The 18,571-nt window shown below is 38.4% G+C and overlaps 1 protein-coding gene across 1 annotated transcript; it reads right to left on the reverse strand.

Annotated features, from left to right (window-relative positions):
* Nucleotides 1-1,188: 1,188 nt before the first annotated feature.
* FAM221A (family with sequence similarity 221 member A) lies at nucleotides 1,189-17,943 on the reverse strand. The gene is made up of 7 exons (XM_027102788.1): nucleotides 17,872-17,943; nucleotides 14,856-15,029; nucleotides 11,571-11,761; nucleotides 9,320-9,526; nucleotides 4,782-4,889; nucleotides 1,361-1,443; nucleotides 1,189-1,242 (listed from the first exon to the last, which is right to left on the reverse strand). Exons 1-7 carry the CDS (start codon nucleotides 17,934-17,936, stop codon nucleotides 1,189-1,191), a joined length of 882 nt encoding a protein of 293 aa, XP_026958589.1. The 5' UTR covers nucleotides 17,937-17,943.
* Between the last annotated feature and the right edge of the window lie 628 nt (nucleotides 17,944-18,571).

The following is an 18,571-nucleotide window of genomic DNA, read 5'->3' on the forward strand; positions in this document are numbered from 1 at the left end:
TGCTAATCTCTCTGTCCCCTACTCACTTCCTCTGCCCTTGGATGGTGAATTTATTTAATGGTCTCCTTTTTCCACACCTTTAGTTACTCAACAAGCTCTTGTTTAAGAGTTGTACAGAATACAACAAAAAGTAATGAGTGTCTTTACTTTCATGGCACTTACTACCTAGTCAGAGAGACAATGAACGCCCACAAAACAACTATGAAATAATCCTAAGGAAAGCACTTTGGGGAATGTACCATATGGCTGGATACAATCCCCCATGCCTCATCAAGCCAGCATCCCCTCACCTGGCAATAAACAAGAACAAAACAAAACTTTCAAATATGAACACTGACATGAAACACATCACATGTGTAATAGATGACGTGTGAAAGCAAATATCAATTATACCTGTATTTATCTTTTCAATTTTCCACAAATATTTATTGAAAACATGTTATGTACAAGGCACTGTACTTAGTTCTGGGGAAAATACAGATAATAAAAAATACTATACTTATCCCCAAGGAGTTTATGGTGTGGTGGTGAACTGATGAAAATTATCATTACTGAAAGCAGGGAACACATCAACACTGTAGTTGTTGAGCCCTGAAAATTGTTAAAATATGTTTATGTTTAGTGTTCTGCTTCTTAAAGGCTATTGGGTAATTCTAACTTGAGTCTGCCTATACCTAGAAGCCACTAAGGAGTAGAAATACTATACATTAAGAATTCAATATACAGGGACTTCCCTGGCGGCCCAGTGGTTAGGAATCCGGCTGCCAATGCAGGGGACATGGGTTCAATCCCTGGTCCAGGAAGATCCCACATGTCATGGAACAACTAAGCCCGTGCACCACAACTACTGAGCCTGCGCTCTAGAGCCCACAAGCCACAACTAGTAAGCCCACGTGCCACAAATACTGAAGTCCACGTGCCTAGAGCCTGTGCTCTGCAACAAGAGAAGCCACTGCAATGAGAAGCTCGCACACCACAACGAAGAGTAGGCCCCACTCACTGCAACCACAGAAAGCCCGCGCGCAGCAATGAAGACCCAACGCAGCCAAAAATAAATAAATTACTTAATTTTAAAAAAAGAATTCAACATATATATAATTTACAAATCTGCTCAGGTTGTCTTTATTATTGACAATTTTATGTGTATATTTAGTCAATCTTTATGACCTCCATAAATTATCATATTCATTAGTCCTGTTTCTCTCTGAATTGTTCTAAATAAGCCTCAAAGCCTAACACTAGCTATAAGTAGACGTTATAAATTATTTTTAATGATGATCCACAATCAATATATAGTTGTTCTACAGTGCCTCTGTTACAAGTAAATGCTTAATGTAAGCAGGTTTTCCTACAGACTTACCCTTTCCTGGTATCGTCTTTCAAAGAAAGCCATATCATCCTCTTCAGGTTTCCTTAAGGAAGAAACTTGACTGCTTGTACCTACTAGTAAGGAAAAAGAAAAATCTAAGTACAGTTGACCCTTGAACAACATGGGTTTGCACTGTGTATCCACTTATACTCAGATTTTTTTCAAAAAATACCTACTACACTACTGCATGCTCCTGGGTTGGTTGAATCTGCAGATGTGGAGGAACTGTGGTTACAGAGGAACTGTGGATACAGAGGCCCAGCTGTAAACTTATACGAGGATTTTTCAACTGCCCAGGGGTGGGGGGTCCCTAACCCAGCTGTGTTGTTCAAGAGTCAACTGTACTCATATAATTATAAATTCTTCTGAAATAAAAAACAGAAAAAAAACTTTCCTCCTTCTGAGTGATTATTTTGTGTTTTTCAAACCAGAAATGATCTAAATGAATCATTGATCCTGCTCCCTCTTTTTCAGAAAGCAGGGCATCATAAGACAAAAGTAATGTTCATTGGTAAACATTCTCCAAATATTCAAGTGGTTCATATTAAATTACACCATATAGCTATTTCACATCAGAGCTCATTTAGCTTTGTTCAACTACTTTTTAAATTTTACAGCTAGAAATTCATGTACCACGGTCACAGATAATGCGCAGAAGTAACTATTGAAGGTTTGCACTAAGGTCTGAATGTTTGTGTTCCTGCCCCCTCCCCCCACCACCCAAAATTCATATGTTGAAATCCTAATGCCCAATGTGATGGTCCTAGGAGGTGGGGCCTTTGGGAGGTACTTAGATCATAAGGGTGGAGCGCTCATGAATGGGATTAGTGTTCTTATAAAAGAGACCCCACAGAGAGTCCTCAACCCTTCTACCATGTGAGGACACAAGGAGAAGGCACTGGCTGTGAATCAGGAAGAGCACTGTCACCAGAACACAACCATGCTGGCACCTTTATCTGGGACTTCCCCACCTCCAGAACTGTGAGAAATAAGTTTCTACTGTTTATAAGCAACCCAGTCTATGCTATTTTGTTACAGCCACCTGAACAGACTAAGAGAGTTTGTGTAGGCAACCAAAAGTGATGCTACTTCCTGCTTTGAAATTTTTCAAAACGAAAATAATTTTAACCATTTCCATGGTATTTACTCTTTTATACCTTGTCAAGAACTAGTTTATGTGCTGAAAGGAACTTAAAATCGCTTCAGGAAGGAAAATCTGGTTTTCCTTGTAGGTAAGCCAAGCACCTAATTCCATGGAAAAGTTCACCTTCATTTCAGGTGAATGTCTTGGTTGGGTCCCTTCACATCCAAAATAGAATATCAACCTGAACACCTGTTCTTGTTTTTAAAGCATATGAATTCACCCTCAACCAGCAACACAAAAATCATATGACTCCAGATGATCACCAAAGAGTATAACCACACTGCCAACAACTACCTAATACAAATCTTGTTGAGAAAAACAAGAAAAATTGCTTAGAATATATGCTCTCTATCCATTCGTCTGTAAACCCTGGGTCTTTCCCTGGATCACACTGGACCACCTGAGCTAAGCTTCCTGCAGAATCACCTTCACTGAGCTACATTTTAATAAATGGTATGTTACCATTTATCTGGTAAAATGGGATATTACCACTTTTTTCAAAGGTAAGTATCAGAATTAACCAATCAGAGGCTGCATTTGCTGAAAAAAAGTTTTTAAAAACCTTGGGCTACTGCATCATTGAGGGTCACTACACAAATTTCTTTAAAATCCAGCACTGGGGGGCTTCCCTGGTAGCACAGTGGTTAAGAATCCACCTGCCAACGTAGGGGACACGGGTTCGATCCCTGGCCCCGGAAAATCCCACATGCCGCGGAGCGACAAAGCCCGTGCGCCACAACTACTGAGCCTGCGCTCTAGAGCCCGCATACCACAGCTACTGAAGCCCACGTGCCTAGAGCCCGTGCTCCTAACAAGAGAAGCCACTGCAATGAGAAGCCCGCACACCACAACGAAGAGTAGCCCCCGCTCTCCACAACTAGAGAAAGCCCGTGCGCAGCAACAAAGACCCAACACAGCCAAAAATAAAAACAAATAAATAAATAAATTTATAAAAAAAAAAATCCAGCACTGGTACAACTTTCATGTGCACCAAGGAATTCATGGCTCCTCCTTTCTAAAAAGGAAAAGTATTTAACTGATCTCACCTTCCTTTTTGTACCTTGGCTACCACTACAACTCAGTCAAAACTGCAGCTTAATGTAATAGTTACATCAACTTTGAAAGTTGACACAACTCACAGATATCGAGAATGAACTAGTGGTCAGCAGTGGGAAGAGGGAAATTGGGGAGGGGCACGATAGGGGAAGGGGATTAAGAGATAGAAACTACTACATATAAATAAGCTACAAGGATATATCGTACAGCATAGGAAATATAGCTAATATTTTATAACAACTTTAAATAGAGTATAATCTATACAAATTCTGAATCACTATGTTGTATACCTGAAAGGAATATAATACTGTAAATCGACTATACCTCACTAAAAAAAAGTGACACAATTGTGTCCTTTTCTTTTGTTTTGATTTCTTACTTCTATCTACATCTTATAATTACTTCATTGTGCAAATCCCTTGCGCAAAAAGTCAGTGTACGTGAAAAGGTTGTATGAAAACACAAATAAATCAAAGAAAATTCTCATTTCAGAATATTTTAAAATATTAAATACCTCATAAATCATACAAATTCCTCTTCGTTTTTATTCTTGTTTTCAATAAAGGAAATAGAATACTTAAAAATGTATAAAGGGCTTCCCTGGTGGCGCAGTGGTTGAGAGTCCACCTGCCGATGCAGGGGACACGGGTTCGTGCCCCGGTCCGGGAAGATCCCACATGCCGCGGAGCGGCTGGGCCCGTGAGCCATGGCCGCTGGGCCAGCACGTCCGGAGCCTGTGCTCCGCAACGAGAGAGGCCACGACAGTGAGAGGCCCACATAACGCAAAAAAAAAAAAAAAAAAAAAAAATGTATAGAAATGAACTTTATTCATTTTTATGTGCAATTTATAAATGGTAAAACCTTGCTAATCTATAATTATCAAGGGATTACACCTTGTTTGGGAGAGCCTAAAGGATCAAGGCAATTAGTCCACTAGAGGGCTCTCTTATTCAGATCAAAGCAATAACATGTCCCAGAATAAGGTTTTAAAACTCCAAATTTTTGTATTATCAGAATCCTCATAATTCCAAGATTTAACAATTTTTTTCCCAATTAAAATAAAGATTATTGCTTTTTCTCAGTGCCTGGACAATATAAAAGTGAAATGATAATCAAATTGTGGTAATACTGGAAAAAAAGAGTAATCTGGAAAATGTATCAACCTATATTCTTTACTACATCCAAAACTATTTCTCAATTTAATTTCATTACCATCTGTTAGTGTTTCTGGAGAAGAGCTAGATGATGCTTGAAATGCTTTTAGAAATGGGTGGTCCATGGCTGTAACTGGAGAGTCTAAAAATTCACCTGAAGGTGCACCTGAGAACAAAATATGTGAAGAATGAAAATTAAATCTTTATTTGTTAGGATACAAAGAAGTTATTTCAAATGTGAAATAAATTAGAGCCCCAAGCAGAATCATTATAAAAATCCTTTCTGTACAATGAAAATTTTTGTTTATATAAATTTTTGCCATATAAAGTAAAGGCAAATGGATAAAAGTACTTCTGCGTTTCTCAGAGACCTTTCTCACAGAAAAAAAAAATGCACGAATGTAATTGTATGTCAGCAAAGAAGTATAAGACCTTAACATAATCACAAAACATTATCAAAAGCAAGACATTCAGAATTTAAAAACCTCTAGTTAAAGAGGATAGAATAAGTGTATTTTTCCTCTATTCCTTACTGGGAAACCATCTAAAAACAAAATATGAAAAAATAAAGAAAACTCCTTCAACGAAATGGGGAAACAATCATAATCCTAAACCACAAACTACAAAGACCAACTGCTACATTCACTTTTGGGCCGAAAGGAAGGAAGCTGCAGAAGAAATTAATAAGCCCTCTAGTTCTTCACAAACCACCCCTCCCCCACATGCCTATCCCCATCCAAGGGTAGAGAGAAGGAAATAAACTCTTAGTCCTTTCCTATAAAGTGAATAGTGTGGGACAATTGCTCAGCCTTTCAGATTCCTGCACCCCTCCTTCCCCAGCTCCTCCCTCTTGTGACCTGTGGGAAGATCAGAGAAGGGGGCTCAGGTCCAGCCAGGTCCTTGTGTGTTCTCTGGTGGCCGTGTGCGCTACTGATCTCAAACGCTAAAGGCTGGCAAAAGTTGCAATTTAGTCTCTCAGCTTGGTAGGGCCTGGTAGCCTCACAGGCTCTCACTAGAAGTACAGACCTCTCAGCTGCCTGCCACTTTTTCTACCGAATCCCCCAGAGCTCAGGGGAACCACATCTAGCTCTGCTCTGCAGTCACCTTTGGCCCCTTGCTATGACAGATGCTATGGCAGGCCCACTGCCTCACAGCTCACCTGCCTTCCAAGCACCCCACAGGAGCTGGGAATTACTACGGGCTCCTTCAGTATCACAAAGGAACAAATTCCAGCAAAAGATCATCTCTGTCCAGGACTCTACATGGCTAATGGAGCAGACGTCCCTCTGCTCCGGGCTCCCCTACATCTAAAATCAAGACAAAAACATCTTATGTTTCCTCTCCTCGTTCTCATCTTTCTTCACCCCACCTTCCAGCAGAGGCCAGAAGGAAAAGTTTTTTTTTCTTTCTATGATAAAGATACTTAAGTGATAAAATACCAGAAGTCACAAAAAGGCAAAGATGCCGGCTACTAACACTATTACTTAGCATTGTTCTGAAAGTACCAGTCATTCTGATTGGTCAAAGAGTAAGAGGAGTCATAAACATTGGAAAGGAAGAAGCAAAACTATCATTACAGTTGACCTTTGAACTGTGCAGGGGTTAAGGGTGCCGACCCTTCACACAGCCAAAATCCACATATAACTTTACCGTCAGCCTTCCGTTATCCACGGTTCCACATCTGCAGATTCAACCAACTACTGATTGTATAGTATCATAGTGTTTGCTACTGAAAAAAAATCCATGTATAAATGGACCCTTGCAGTTCAAAGCCCTGTTGCTCAAGGGTCAACTGTATATGCAAAATCAACTAAAGATATACATTTAAAATCTTAAGACTAAGTAATAATGACTGGTAACAAAAGCAGCATACAACATTTCCTTTTTCATAAGCAAACAATAATCAGCTAGAAAATATAAAGGAAGGGAAAAATCCATATATGATAGCTATAAAAACGATGAAGTATCTAGAAATAAAATTAAGAATTGTGCAGGACTTTCATGAAGGTAACTTCAGAATTCCACTAAGCTACACAGAAGAAGACAAAGAAATGAAGAGACTCAATATTTTAAAACAGCAAATCTTCCTATATTAATCTACATATTCAACTAAAATAATAGAAAGTTTTGTAATAATAGAATGTTTTTAAAAAACAATGCCAAAGGTCTGAAAGAATTAAAAGGGAAGAATAGGTCAGGAAAATTCTAAAGTAAAAAAATGAAGTCATACGTATTAATTTATTATAAAGCTGTAGTAATGAAAACAATAAGGTAGTCGCACAGAAATAGACAATAATGAGTCTGACTAATGAGCCCATAACAATTTTGGGGTTGAACCCAGTCCTACCACTTACTAGCTGAATAACACAGAACAAGATGTTTTACTACTCTGTGCTGAGTTTCCTCGTCTGCAAAAAGGATTAATAATAGCACCTAACTCAGAGCTGTTGTGAGGATTAAATGAGGTAATAGATATAAAGAGGCTGGAACAAGCCTCGCAGTACAAAGTCGTAATTATCATCAACAACATCATTACCATCATTTTTTGTTTGCCACTGATAACTGGGTTTTCTGTAACTGTTGCATGAGCCTAATACAATCATGTATCCATAAAAATTGAAAAAGGATTTATTTATGGAATTTAACAAGCTAGTTATAAAATAACCTAGAAGAGAAAATGCACAAATATATCAAGGCAATCCTGAAAAATGAACACAAACAGGAAGAATTTACCATATCAATTATCAAAGCACACTATGAAGAACAATAATTAAAAATATGAAATATTGGCACAAAATATGCAATTAAGGCCAATGGCACAAAATAGGAAGTACAATAGGATATGGTAAAGGTAAAGTTTCAAATTACTTGGGAAAAATGGTGTTTGTATAACTTGCCATTGATTTGGACAAAAACCAAAGTTATACACACCTCACACTTTCACAAAAAATAAATTCCAGATACATAAGAAAGCTAAACATAAAAGCAAAAAAATTAAGCATTAAAGTAAAATGAAGGAGAACATATTTATAAAATTAGAGTAGGGAAGGCCTGTTTCCTACATTTAAAAACTGTAAAACAACAACAATAAGAAGTAAAAAACCCAAAAGACAAATGACATATTGGAAGAAAATATCTGCAAAATAAATACAAAGGATTAGTATACAGAATATATAAGAAGACTTCTTATAAATCAATGAGAAAATAGAAAAACATAAAAATAAGCAAAGTATATGGACAGACAATTCACAGAAAGTAAAATGGACACTAAATATAAGAATACTCTCATCTCACTAATAATGAGGGAAATCAACTGAACTGAAACAATGATAACACTTTCACACATTAGACTGGCAAAAAAACTAAGTTTAATGACATCAATGATCAGCATAAATGTTTGGAAATAGGTAAGCTAAAACATCACTAAAGGAAGTATAAACAAGTACAGCATTTTTGGAGGGCAATTCGACAGAACGTATTACAATTTCACATGTGCACACTCTTCAACCCAACAATTCTACTTCTCTCCATCTGCCTTAGAATCAAATTCACATAGTACACAAGGAAGCAAGTTCAAGGATTTGGGGGGCACGATGTTTGTAAAGGCAAAAAAATAAAATGGAAACAATCTAAATGCCATGAACAAGGAAATGGTTCAGAAAACTGATATATATCTATAGTGTAGAATACTACGAAGCAGTTAAATATAAGTAGATTTGTATATCCTGATATAATAAGCCTTCAAAAATTATTCTAAGTTAAAAAAAAGTAAACTATAAAAATGTACGTTAAAAAGAGAAATACAAATCAATTGATGACAGCAAATTACACTCTAGGAAAGAATCTGGGGTTAAGAAAAGTGTTCAAGGGGGACTTGTTTGAATCTGTTTTAACAAGAAAATATTGATTTATGTTTTTGTAATCTTTGTAATGAAAAAAATAAAAGTAATACATGCTTTTTATGAAAAAAAAAATCCACACACATAGAAGTATTTAAAGTAGATAGGAACCATAGTTCTTTTTCCCAGAAGGATCCAGCTACCTTCAATAGTTTGAGATATATCCAATTAAACTTCTCTGTATATTACTTTAAGTTTTTATATATGCAAGTGGATATATTTGTGTGCATACATGTAGACATACATGCATATGATCGTATATTACTACAGATGTGATAACATGTACACACATGCATGTACATACACACATGGACAAAAGCCTATGTTTCCGAAATGAGATGGTTATAATGGCAAAAATTACATACAATAGGATAACAGGTAAACTGTATGATATCAAACAAAACAAATTATTATTCCGCTGTTACAAACAATGGGGTTGTGAGTTGGGATTTCGGTATGAGTGTTGGGGTAGGAGTGATCTTTTATGTTTTCTAATTTTTCTGTAATAATCATACATCGGATAGGGACAATAGAATCTTTTTAAAAAAATAAAAATCAAATGAGAGAATATTTTTTGAAAATAACATGAAGAACTTAAAGTGCAAAACAAATACAAGGCTTCACTACTGTTAGCACACGTAACACATATTGTGTTAGCACAACATGACAAGCTCACAGTTCATGTATCGTCACTTACCAATTCCACTGTCATCTAATCGCATGTAGTCTTCTGCCAGCGAGCTAAAGCCAGTTAATCCTCCCATTGCTGCATAAGGAACGTCCCGTCCCACCGGTTTTCTCTGAGCCAGTCTTTCTTCCTTCGTTTCCACTACTGTGTAATGGGCATATGCAGGCTGACCACAAGCACAAGTGAAGGAGCTATGGAATCCTGAACACTGAGAACCTGAATCAAGATGTAAACCAAGTTAAACATTTTAAGATATAGGTAATGAGCTGTATGCCCTATAAACCACTTCGCTTGGCCAAAATCACCTGAATCTGGATCCCTCATACACTGTGCTCTGGCCCCTGTACCTCTTACCCCTAGCCCCTGAACTCACTCCCTCCCAGCCACTGCTTTTACTTTTAAAAGATGCTAAAATGGTAAGAGAGTCCATAGCAAAAAAAAAAAAAATTGGAAAAACTAATCAGGACTAAAGGAAACTGAGCTAAACATTGGAGAGCCAGGAAATACAGGCCCTCTCCTCAAATACTGAGTTAAAAGCAGGTATGGGGGGCGGACAGCCCAGTGGTGAAGAAATAATGTGGAAACGTCTCTGTGGGTCAATTCCCCATAAAAGCCATATTGGAAGGCCAACCCAAAGACATAGAAAGATGTAACAGAATACTGTTTAACAACAAAAAGGAAAGAAGTACTGATGCATGTTACAGCATGGATGAATCATAAAAACATTACACTAAGTGAAAGATGCTAATCAGAAAAGACCACATACTCCATGATTCCACTTATATGAAATGTCTAGAACAGGCAAATCCACAGAGACAGAAAGTAGACTATTGGTCGTCTAGAGCTGAGGGGAGGAAGAAATAAGGAATGACTGCTAATTGATATGGAATTTCTTTTTGGGGTGATGAAAATATTCTAAAATTTATTGTGGTGATGGGTACACAACTCTGTGAAAATATTAAAAACCATTAGGTTGTACCCTCAAAATGGATGAATTATATAGTATGTGAATTATATCAATAAAATTACTGTTTGTAAAAAAAAAAAAAAAGCCACATTGAAATGGAGTCCAGAATACACCATTAACAAAACCTTTACACACTCACACTTCTGACAAATGTGTACGGGAACCAAGGCACATAATAAATAAGTTTTATTCAAATACTTCCATGCTTCATCAGTGAAACATATTTATTTCTGCCACTGTCATTAAAAATGTTTTATAACATATTTCATCATAAGATTTCAATTCAAGATACTACAAAAAGAACTGGAAAAACTATCTCCTGAAGAAATATATTTTACCCATTTTTTAAAAAAATCCTACCTAGGGCTTCCTTGGTTGCACAGTGGTTAAGAATCCGCCTGCCAATGCAGGGGACATGGGTTCGAGACTTGGTCTGGGAAGATCCCACATGCCTTAGAGTAACTAATCCTGTGTACCACAACTATTGAGCCTGCACTCTAGAGCCCGTGAACCACAACTACTGAGCCCGTGTGCCACAACTACTGAAGCCCGCGTGCCTAGAGCCCGTGCTCTGCAACAAGAGAAGCCACTGCAATGAGAAGCCAGCACACCGCAACAAAGAATAGCCCTGGTTAGCCAAAACTAGAGAAAGCCAGTGCGCAGCAATGAAGACCCAATGCAGCCAAAAATAAATAAGTAAAAATAAAATAAAATTTTTAAAAGAATTTAAAAAATATATCCTATCTATTTCAAAGAGTTTCTAAAAGGATGATGAAGCGGAAGGGTATATGGGATGGTGGCTGGGATTTGGGTATAGGTATCGAGATAAGGGTGCTATTGCCTACAAAGTGTTAAAAGCATCATGTTACATTTTGCTTTTCCCATCAATCTATGTCTTAGGCAATAACATAATAATCTGCCAGCAAATTATACAAATTTTTTAGACTTATAAAATCCTTTTTAAGGACTATTACTCTGTAAATAGAATTCAGTTGGTAAAACGTCCACAATTCAAAAATTTGAATCAGATCACATCTAGTGATTCTTTAAAATCTATTACTATTACTTATTTGAATTACATGAGATTAAGGTTGAGATTAGAGATTAAGGTTGATGACTGCAAAGCATATAAATAACTGAGATTTTCCACAAAAATAAAATTTTAGAGTAGATATCCATCATCCTAGTTGTTTAATGTCGCTGTAGCTGAATGAAACTGGCACAGAGACACATTAAACATTCAACAAGGAGATAAAAGCATTCTGTTTGTGTGTTTATCATAATGTAACTCACAGGCATTGCACATAAAGCCAGGCCCAGCACTATGCTGATCAGCAAAGTGCTTGCACCTGCAGCGAATGGGCTGCCTGCCATTCAGAGGCAGGTAGAGGTAAGCCCTGCATGGGCAGCCCGTCACTTGACAAGGCAGGCTGATGGGGCGCTGCTGAGGAATCGTTTCAAAGTCAGTTTTATGTTGCTTATACCTAAAAAAAATAAAAGAGAAGAAATAAAAGCACAATGCAGGTACTGCCAGAAATGACAACTGCTGTTCTGTTAAATGCAAAATGATTCTTTTTCATTTTTATTTTTGTTTCATTGTTCTTATCAGTAAGGTTGAAAATACACTCCCCTGCATGCAGTATTTGTCAGCTCTGTTGCTTTGGTCAGAAAAATCTTCACCCATCTAGATTTTTATTTTTAATTATTTAAGAAGAATTTTCACAACAATATACAAAGAAATAGCAAATAATTCTCTTAAAATACCACTACAGATTCTTTAATACAGAAGCACAACCCAAGAGCATGAAAAAACTTCTTCATGAAAATTCTTTCTATCAAAGTGCATTATTTACATTTATTTTCACAGGTTTGCTACTTAAAATTGAAATAAGTTCAATAAATGTATAATAATGCTATTTATTTTAATATAATTTAATTTTTAACTTTAAACTTCAAAATAAATTATCAACACCTTTCAAAGCCAAAGCTCTTAAATGTTAAAATGCTGTACCTAATTTTCTCAGGCCACTGGCTTCCTTCTCATTAAGTGATACTCAGTAAAATAATATTAAATTTATTATTCTCAATATTATCCTAGGTAACAGAAGTTAAAATAACGAGATACCATTTTTCACTTAGCAAAGAGAGCCAAAGTTTTCTTAACTGTACATATTTCACAGTGCTGTCAAGAGTGTTACAAAAGAACCAATCCCATTTAATAGGGTTTCAAGAAACATAAAAAGATGCATCCTTTAACCTACATGGTTCATTTTTGAAGAATATACCCTAAGAAAATTATTCCATGTATATAAAGAGCTTTGTGCATAAAAATAGCATTAGCAACAGTACTTACAATAGCAATATATATAAAGCATACTCATAATAAAGGAATGGATAAGTATATTACTAGAAGACAGCTTTCAAACTCTTTTACCAGTGAAAACTTTTCTTTAAATAAAATCTTTTACAGAACCATAATACTATACAAAATAGATTAAAGCAGAATTGGTTAAAGCAAGGTGAAGAGCCATAATTGGAGTCTGTCCTTCCCCTAACTTGCCCTTCCACCTGGTACGCCCCTGAGACTCCGTCATAGCTCTGGGGAAAACACAGTGAACACCACTGGACTAGCTGGAATATCAAGCAGGTATTAAAAATCTTGTTTGCAATTACTATGAACCATGTGGAAACATTTCCGTGATTCTGTAATGAAAAACTGGTTCAATATTTATACATACATATAATTAACTAAATGAACTATGTAAAGAAAAAAGTATATGAACATAGAAAAACATTAACAGCAGCTGGCTTTAGGTGGTGAGTCTTCTTCCTACATTTCTATATATTCCTCATTTTCCTTAAATAACCAATGTTTCACATCCATAATAGGGAAAAATTAATTCAGACAGAGATTTCACTGAGTGACTGGTACTAAAGAACTTTTCCATCCAAGTGGGGTTGGGTCACTTTTGAAGGTTAATTCCATGCTATACAATTATACATAGATATGAGACTGGCACTAAATTTTTACAAGGATAAATGATAAAACTAACATAAATTTACCAAAGTCCTCTTCATTTCTGAAAGATATCAACATAACCCTCATCCTCCATTCCTCCACAGTGTTTTTATTTGGGGTTGCTAAATAAATTTCAAGTCAATCTATACACAACATTACTTATCCTAGCAACTGCCTAACAACCTCCAGCAAACTGCAAGTCTGTAAACGGCAACTACACAGAGTACCTCAGGAAAGAGCCCCAGAAACTATCAGAACAGGGTGGCTCTCCCATGGTTCCTTTGGAACAGAAAGTTGAAGTCGTTACCTAAAACCACGTAATAGTTTCTGTGATTTTTCCTTGAAGCAGCTTTGTCCTTTTGAGCTTTACAACTAAGACCTGTGACAGTCATAAAATTTAAAGTAGAACAGGATAAACACAGCAAAATGCAAACCTCAGGTATAGGTAACACACATCAATGGTTGGAGCCTCATGTATTTCCTTTCCTCCATGTGCTTTTCTCAGAAGACGACCACTTGTAATAAAAAGCTGTGTGCTTGTATTTTTGTTTAAAGAAAGGTATATATATATATATATATATATATATACACACACACACACACACACACACACACATACACACACAGAGTTGACCCCTGAACAATACAGGTTTAAACTGTGGATTTTTTTTTTCAGTAAATATGCAGTAGGCCCTCAGTATCCATGGCTTCCTCATCTGGGCATTAAACCAACCACGTATTGTGTTCCTACTACGTTTATGATCTGAGGGTGGCTGAATCCACATCTGCAGACAGGAGGGCCCAGCTATGGGACTCGAGCATCCCCAGATTTTGGTGTCCACAGTGGGTCCTGGAACCAATCCTTCACAGGTGTGTGTGTGTGTGTGTGTGTGTGTGTGAATAAAAGAGAAAGGTATTCATACAACACACTTCTTAAAGTGTAAAGGGAGATTAGTAAATGTGAGGAGAAATGCTTCTATTTGTAGATTGGTAACCTGTTCAGTGTAGCTCAACTCAAGCAACTCTAAAATCAGTTCTGCATAACTTATGTAAGCTGAAGAATGGCTATGTGGGGGTCGATTACACCATACTCTCCAATATTGAGTGTGTCTGAAAATGTTCATAATGAAAGGTGAAAATGAATAATAAAATAAACTCTCTCTGCAGAGAAAAAAATAAAAATAAAATCAGCTCTGCAGTCTGATGACCCATCCTCTATTACCTTGTCCAGTGGTGGGAGAGGCAGACTCTGCTCCCCAGCCTAACTGAAAGACCCCTGGCAAAGCCACAGGGGCACCAATATCTTTCCAACCAATGGTAAGAGAAAAGATGTTTAAGGTGATAAACTCCATAATGAGTTCTAATCTGATACAACAGAAATTTTTAAAATATAGCCCCCAAAAACCTTAAATAATTTCTGGCATATTATTGGTATATAAAAGCCTGTTTTCAAATGTTTTCCAATGATCACCAATAATGGTATTTATAGAAGGAAGATATGCTCTGCTACAGTTTTATACTTCCTAATCACCAGAAACCTTAGCAATAAAATATCTTACCTATGGGTACAAAAACACAGTGTCTCTGGACCCACAAGTTTACAATCCATTCCAGTTGGTGATCGCCAGCTCACGAATAATCTGTTCTGTAAACGCATAGGTAAGACTTTTCTTTTGTATTCTTCATATTCTTCAGGAGTAAAAAGTTTCCCTCCATCATCCTCACCAACAATTCTATAACAAAAAAATACTTCTCTTAAGCCTTGTGGATTTATTTTCCAGGTTAAAAATACTAAAATTAAGCTATACTTGTATAGTCAAAGGAAACGCTGCTTCGGCTTTTTTTACTTAGGCTCATGTTAATAGCAAAATTACACACAATAGTAATAAAGCTTTTGCTTCCCATATAAAAGAGAATTATGAATAAGAAAGTCAATGAATTCATCACATCTGACTTCAATGATCCATGTTTACCACTAGAGAATTACCACATATTCATCTCAGTTTCTCCTTTGATTCTGAAGCAAACATGCTCATTTTTCCCGTTAAAAGCTGGAGCCTAAACTGCTAAAAAATTCTAATATTTTCCTCCTTAAAAAATAGCCCCCCCAAAAAAATAAATGGTACAAAAAACATCGACGCTGAAGACAACATGACTAATGCCCACACTTAACTCCAAACCCTGGCCAGGAGTTTAAATTAAGATGGGACCCACAAACACCCTTGGATCTGCACCAGCTCAAACCCAACATATGCATTGAGTAATCAGGTGCAACATTGTTTAATTCCAGAAGACCGACCTCAAAATTTTATGGGAAAAATTAAGCCAACACTATTTCTTAGGAAATTAAGAATTGGACTCCCTGGAGGAAAAGGAAGCACAATTAAAATTGAAGAAATATCTCCTTGAAAATACCTCCTTAAAAAGTCATGAAAAATGTTGTTTGCAGAATGCTACATAATTTTTGGTGCAATCCATACTCTTTTCCATACTTTCAAGCCTTTAGCTGAGGTAGATAAATAAAACCAACTCAGAGGCTATGAAACCATTACAAGCTTCTTCCTTACTTAAATAATTTAGATACACAATAGTAAAAAAAATAAAAACAAAAGCCATTTTATTCTGCGATAAGTTTTGGGCCACTTCACTTTATTATAGCTACCAAGAAGTATACCAACAGGTACTAAAAAGACCTTAAGATCAATGCAGATCTTTAAAGAAAGAGATCATTTAATTTTAAGTTCTAAACCAGTGTAGCTCAAACTTTATTTACAGAATCCCGAAGAAATCTAGTTCAAATGCAGATTAAGATTAAAATGCCTGAAGAGGGCCTGGTGATGCTCCCTGGTGATGCCATGACTGCTACACTTTGAGCAGCAAGCCCCTAACTTTTAGAGAATTATTCCAGGTAGTTTATGTTTGAAAAATAATTTCCTCCCAGGCCCTAACATTTTCTGGGCCAGGCAAGAGACTGCAACTGAAGGCCCACATTCCACATACCTGAATATCTAAATATCTAAGTTATCAGTCAACATCAGGACCCAGCAACTTGCTCCCAAGGAAATGTAAGACTTGGAGCCTCAAAGAGCCCGCTCTGCCCTACGTGAGGGCTGGGTGGAAGCTGTTCTGGGCACAAGTCTCCCTGCATTACCCGAACCAGGAATGAGGCCTGACCCATCAAGCTTCTCACCCTCACTTTTTCTGGCTCAGAATTACCAAGACATTTCTAGGCATTACCCAAAAGTATGTCACCTAGACAGCCAGAGGGAAGTGCAGTCAGATAGGAACTCATTTGCCCAAGTAATTTGGGACGACCACCTTTAAGCAGAGCAACTCCTCTGGCTTGGGTTTCAGGCCGCTCAAGCTTCCCAGGTGAGGATACGATCGTCTCACTTCCCCCTTATACACACACACACACACACACACACACACACACACACACACACACACGCACCTCAACTCCCCTTCCTCCTGCCTGTCCCTCTCCAGTAATTCCCACTCACCCAGTTTCCCAACTGTCAAAAACAAATACCGTATGCTAACACATATATATGGAATCTAAGGAAAAAAAAAAAAAGGTCATGAAGAACCTAGGGATAAGACGGGAATAAAGATGCAGACCTACTAGAGCATGGACTTGAGGATATAGGGAGGGGGAAGGGTAAGCTAGGACAAAGTGAGAGAGTGGCATGGACATATATACACTACCAAATGTAAAATAGATAGCCAGTGGGAAGTCGCCGCATAGCACAGGGAGATCAGCTAGGTGGTTTGTGACCACCTAGAAGGGTGGGAGGGAGGGAGACGCAAGATGGAAGAGATATGGGAACATATGTATATGTATAACTGATTCACTTTGTTATAAAGCAGAAAGTAACACACCATTGTAAAGCAATTATACTCCAATAAAGACACACACACACAAAAAAACCTTTCTTGGGAGACCGGAAAAACACATCTCTACAGGTGCATCGGTCTTTGTCAGGGCCCCAGGCAGTGAATCACTCCCTAAAGCCCTAGGAGCGGCTGCACTTCCAGTTTCCAGAGAAGAGTTTCTCCAGAACCACCAACACTACACCAGTGTCTTTCTCTTAAAACCTGCCCCTCGGGGTTGGGAGCACGTTTAGAAGTTCACAACTTACCCTATTACTAAGCTAACATGCAAACTTGATGTCTGCTTTTACAGGCCCCGAGTACTCAATGTGTAATCTACACTGGCAGTTTAGAAGAAAACAAAAAAAAGGATCTTTGCATAAATCTAGTTAATAATCCTTCCTCAAAGAGGTCAGAGCGGGAGGCCTTTTAAATTGCCTCGGAAGAAACTTATTAGAATAGAACTGCGCGTCAGTACAATATTTAATTACAGAAAGAGAAAACCTGCAATCAATGTAAGCTTCCCCCACCAGCCCGGGAAGGGATTCCGGGAGCCCAAGCGAGCCAGCGCTGGGCCCCTGCCTGCGCCTCCAGCGCTCCTCCCGCGACGGGGGCCGGGCCCGCCCGCGCCTCCAGAGCTCCTCCAGCGAGAGGGACCGGGCCTGCCCGGGGCCTCCTGGCCCCGCGGAGCCACCGCCTCACCTCCGGTACTCCATGTACTCGTCCACGGCCGCCGCGCTGCCGGCGGGTAACGTCAGCCGCTCCATGGCGGTCGGGGAACCGGGAGGCGCCGGCTCTGGGCCCCAGCCCGCCCTGCGCACGTGAGCAGAACCCTGAGGAGCCAAAACCGGTCCTGCCCCGGCCGGCCGCGCCCCCTCCCACCCGCCTCCCGATTGGCCCGCAGGAAGACCGCGGTGACCACGCAGGGCGCGCGCTTCCACCTGGCTGCCCACGAGAAACTTAGCCTCCACGCTCAACCCCGCCGCGCTGCGGATGCTGTTTACCGGCCTCCGCAAACCTTGTCCCTCTCGTTTTCCCTGGTCTGGCAGGTGTCCTTGTAAAATAACGAGTGACGAGGGAGTGCAATGCCTTGCATGTAATGGATGCACAGAACATGGGTTATTTCTTTGTGCAGCGTTTTTCTCTGGTTGTGAGAAGGTTCTGGAACGTGTGAGGCCCACCTCTCCATAATCCCCAGCCGTGTTTTCAAATTTGGCGTTTAAAAAACTGTGATGTAAAATCAGTAGTCCTGAGTGTCTGCGTCCAGTTTGGTTGTCGCTAAAGCAACATGTTCTTCAAAGAAATTGAGTAGCGGTTTAAGCGGAAACAAAGAGAAACAATTCAGTTAAGATTTTTTTAAACTTTTGGAAATATTCTCCACAAAATTCTTTTCAAGGTTGAA

Source organism: Aethalodelphis obliquidens, unplaced genomic scaffold, assembly GCF_003676395.1.
Source record: "Aethalodelphis obliquidens isolate GAN/ISIS:26980383/991018 unplaced genomic scaffold, ASM367639v1 scaffold5, whole genome shotgun sequence".
Lineage (NCBI taxonomy): Eukaryota > Metazoa > Chordata > Mammalia > Artiodactyla > Delphinidae > Aethalodelphis > Aethalodelphis obliquidens.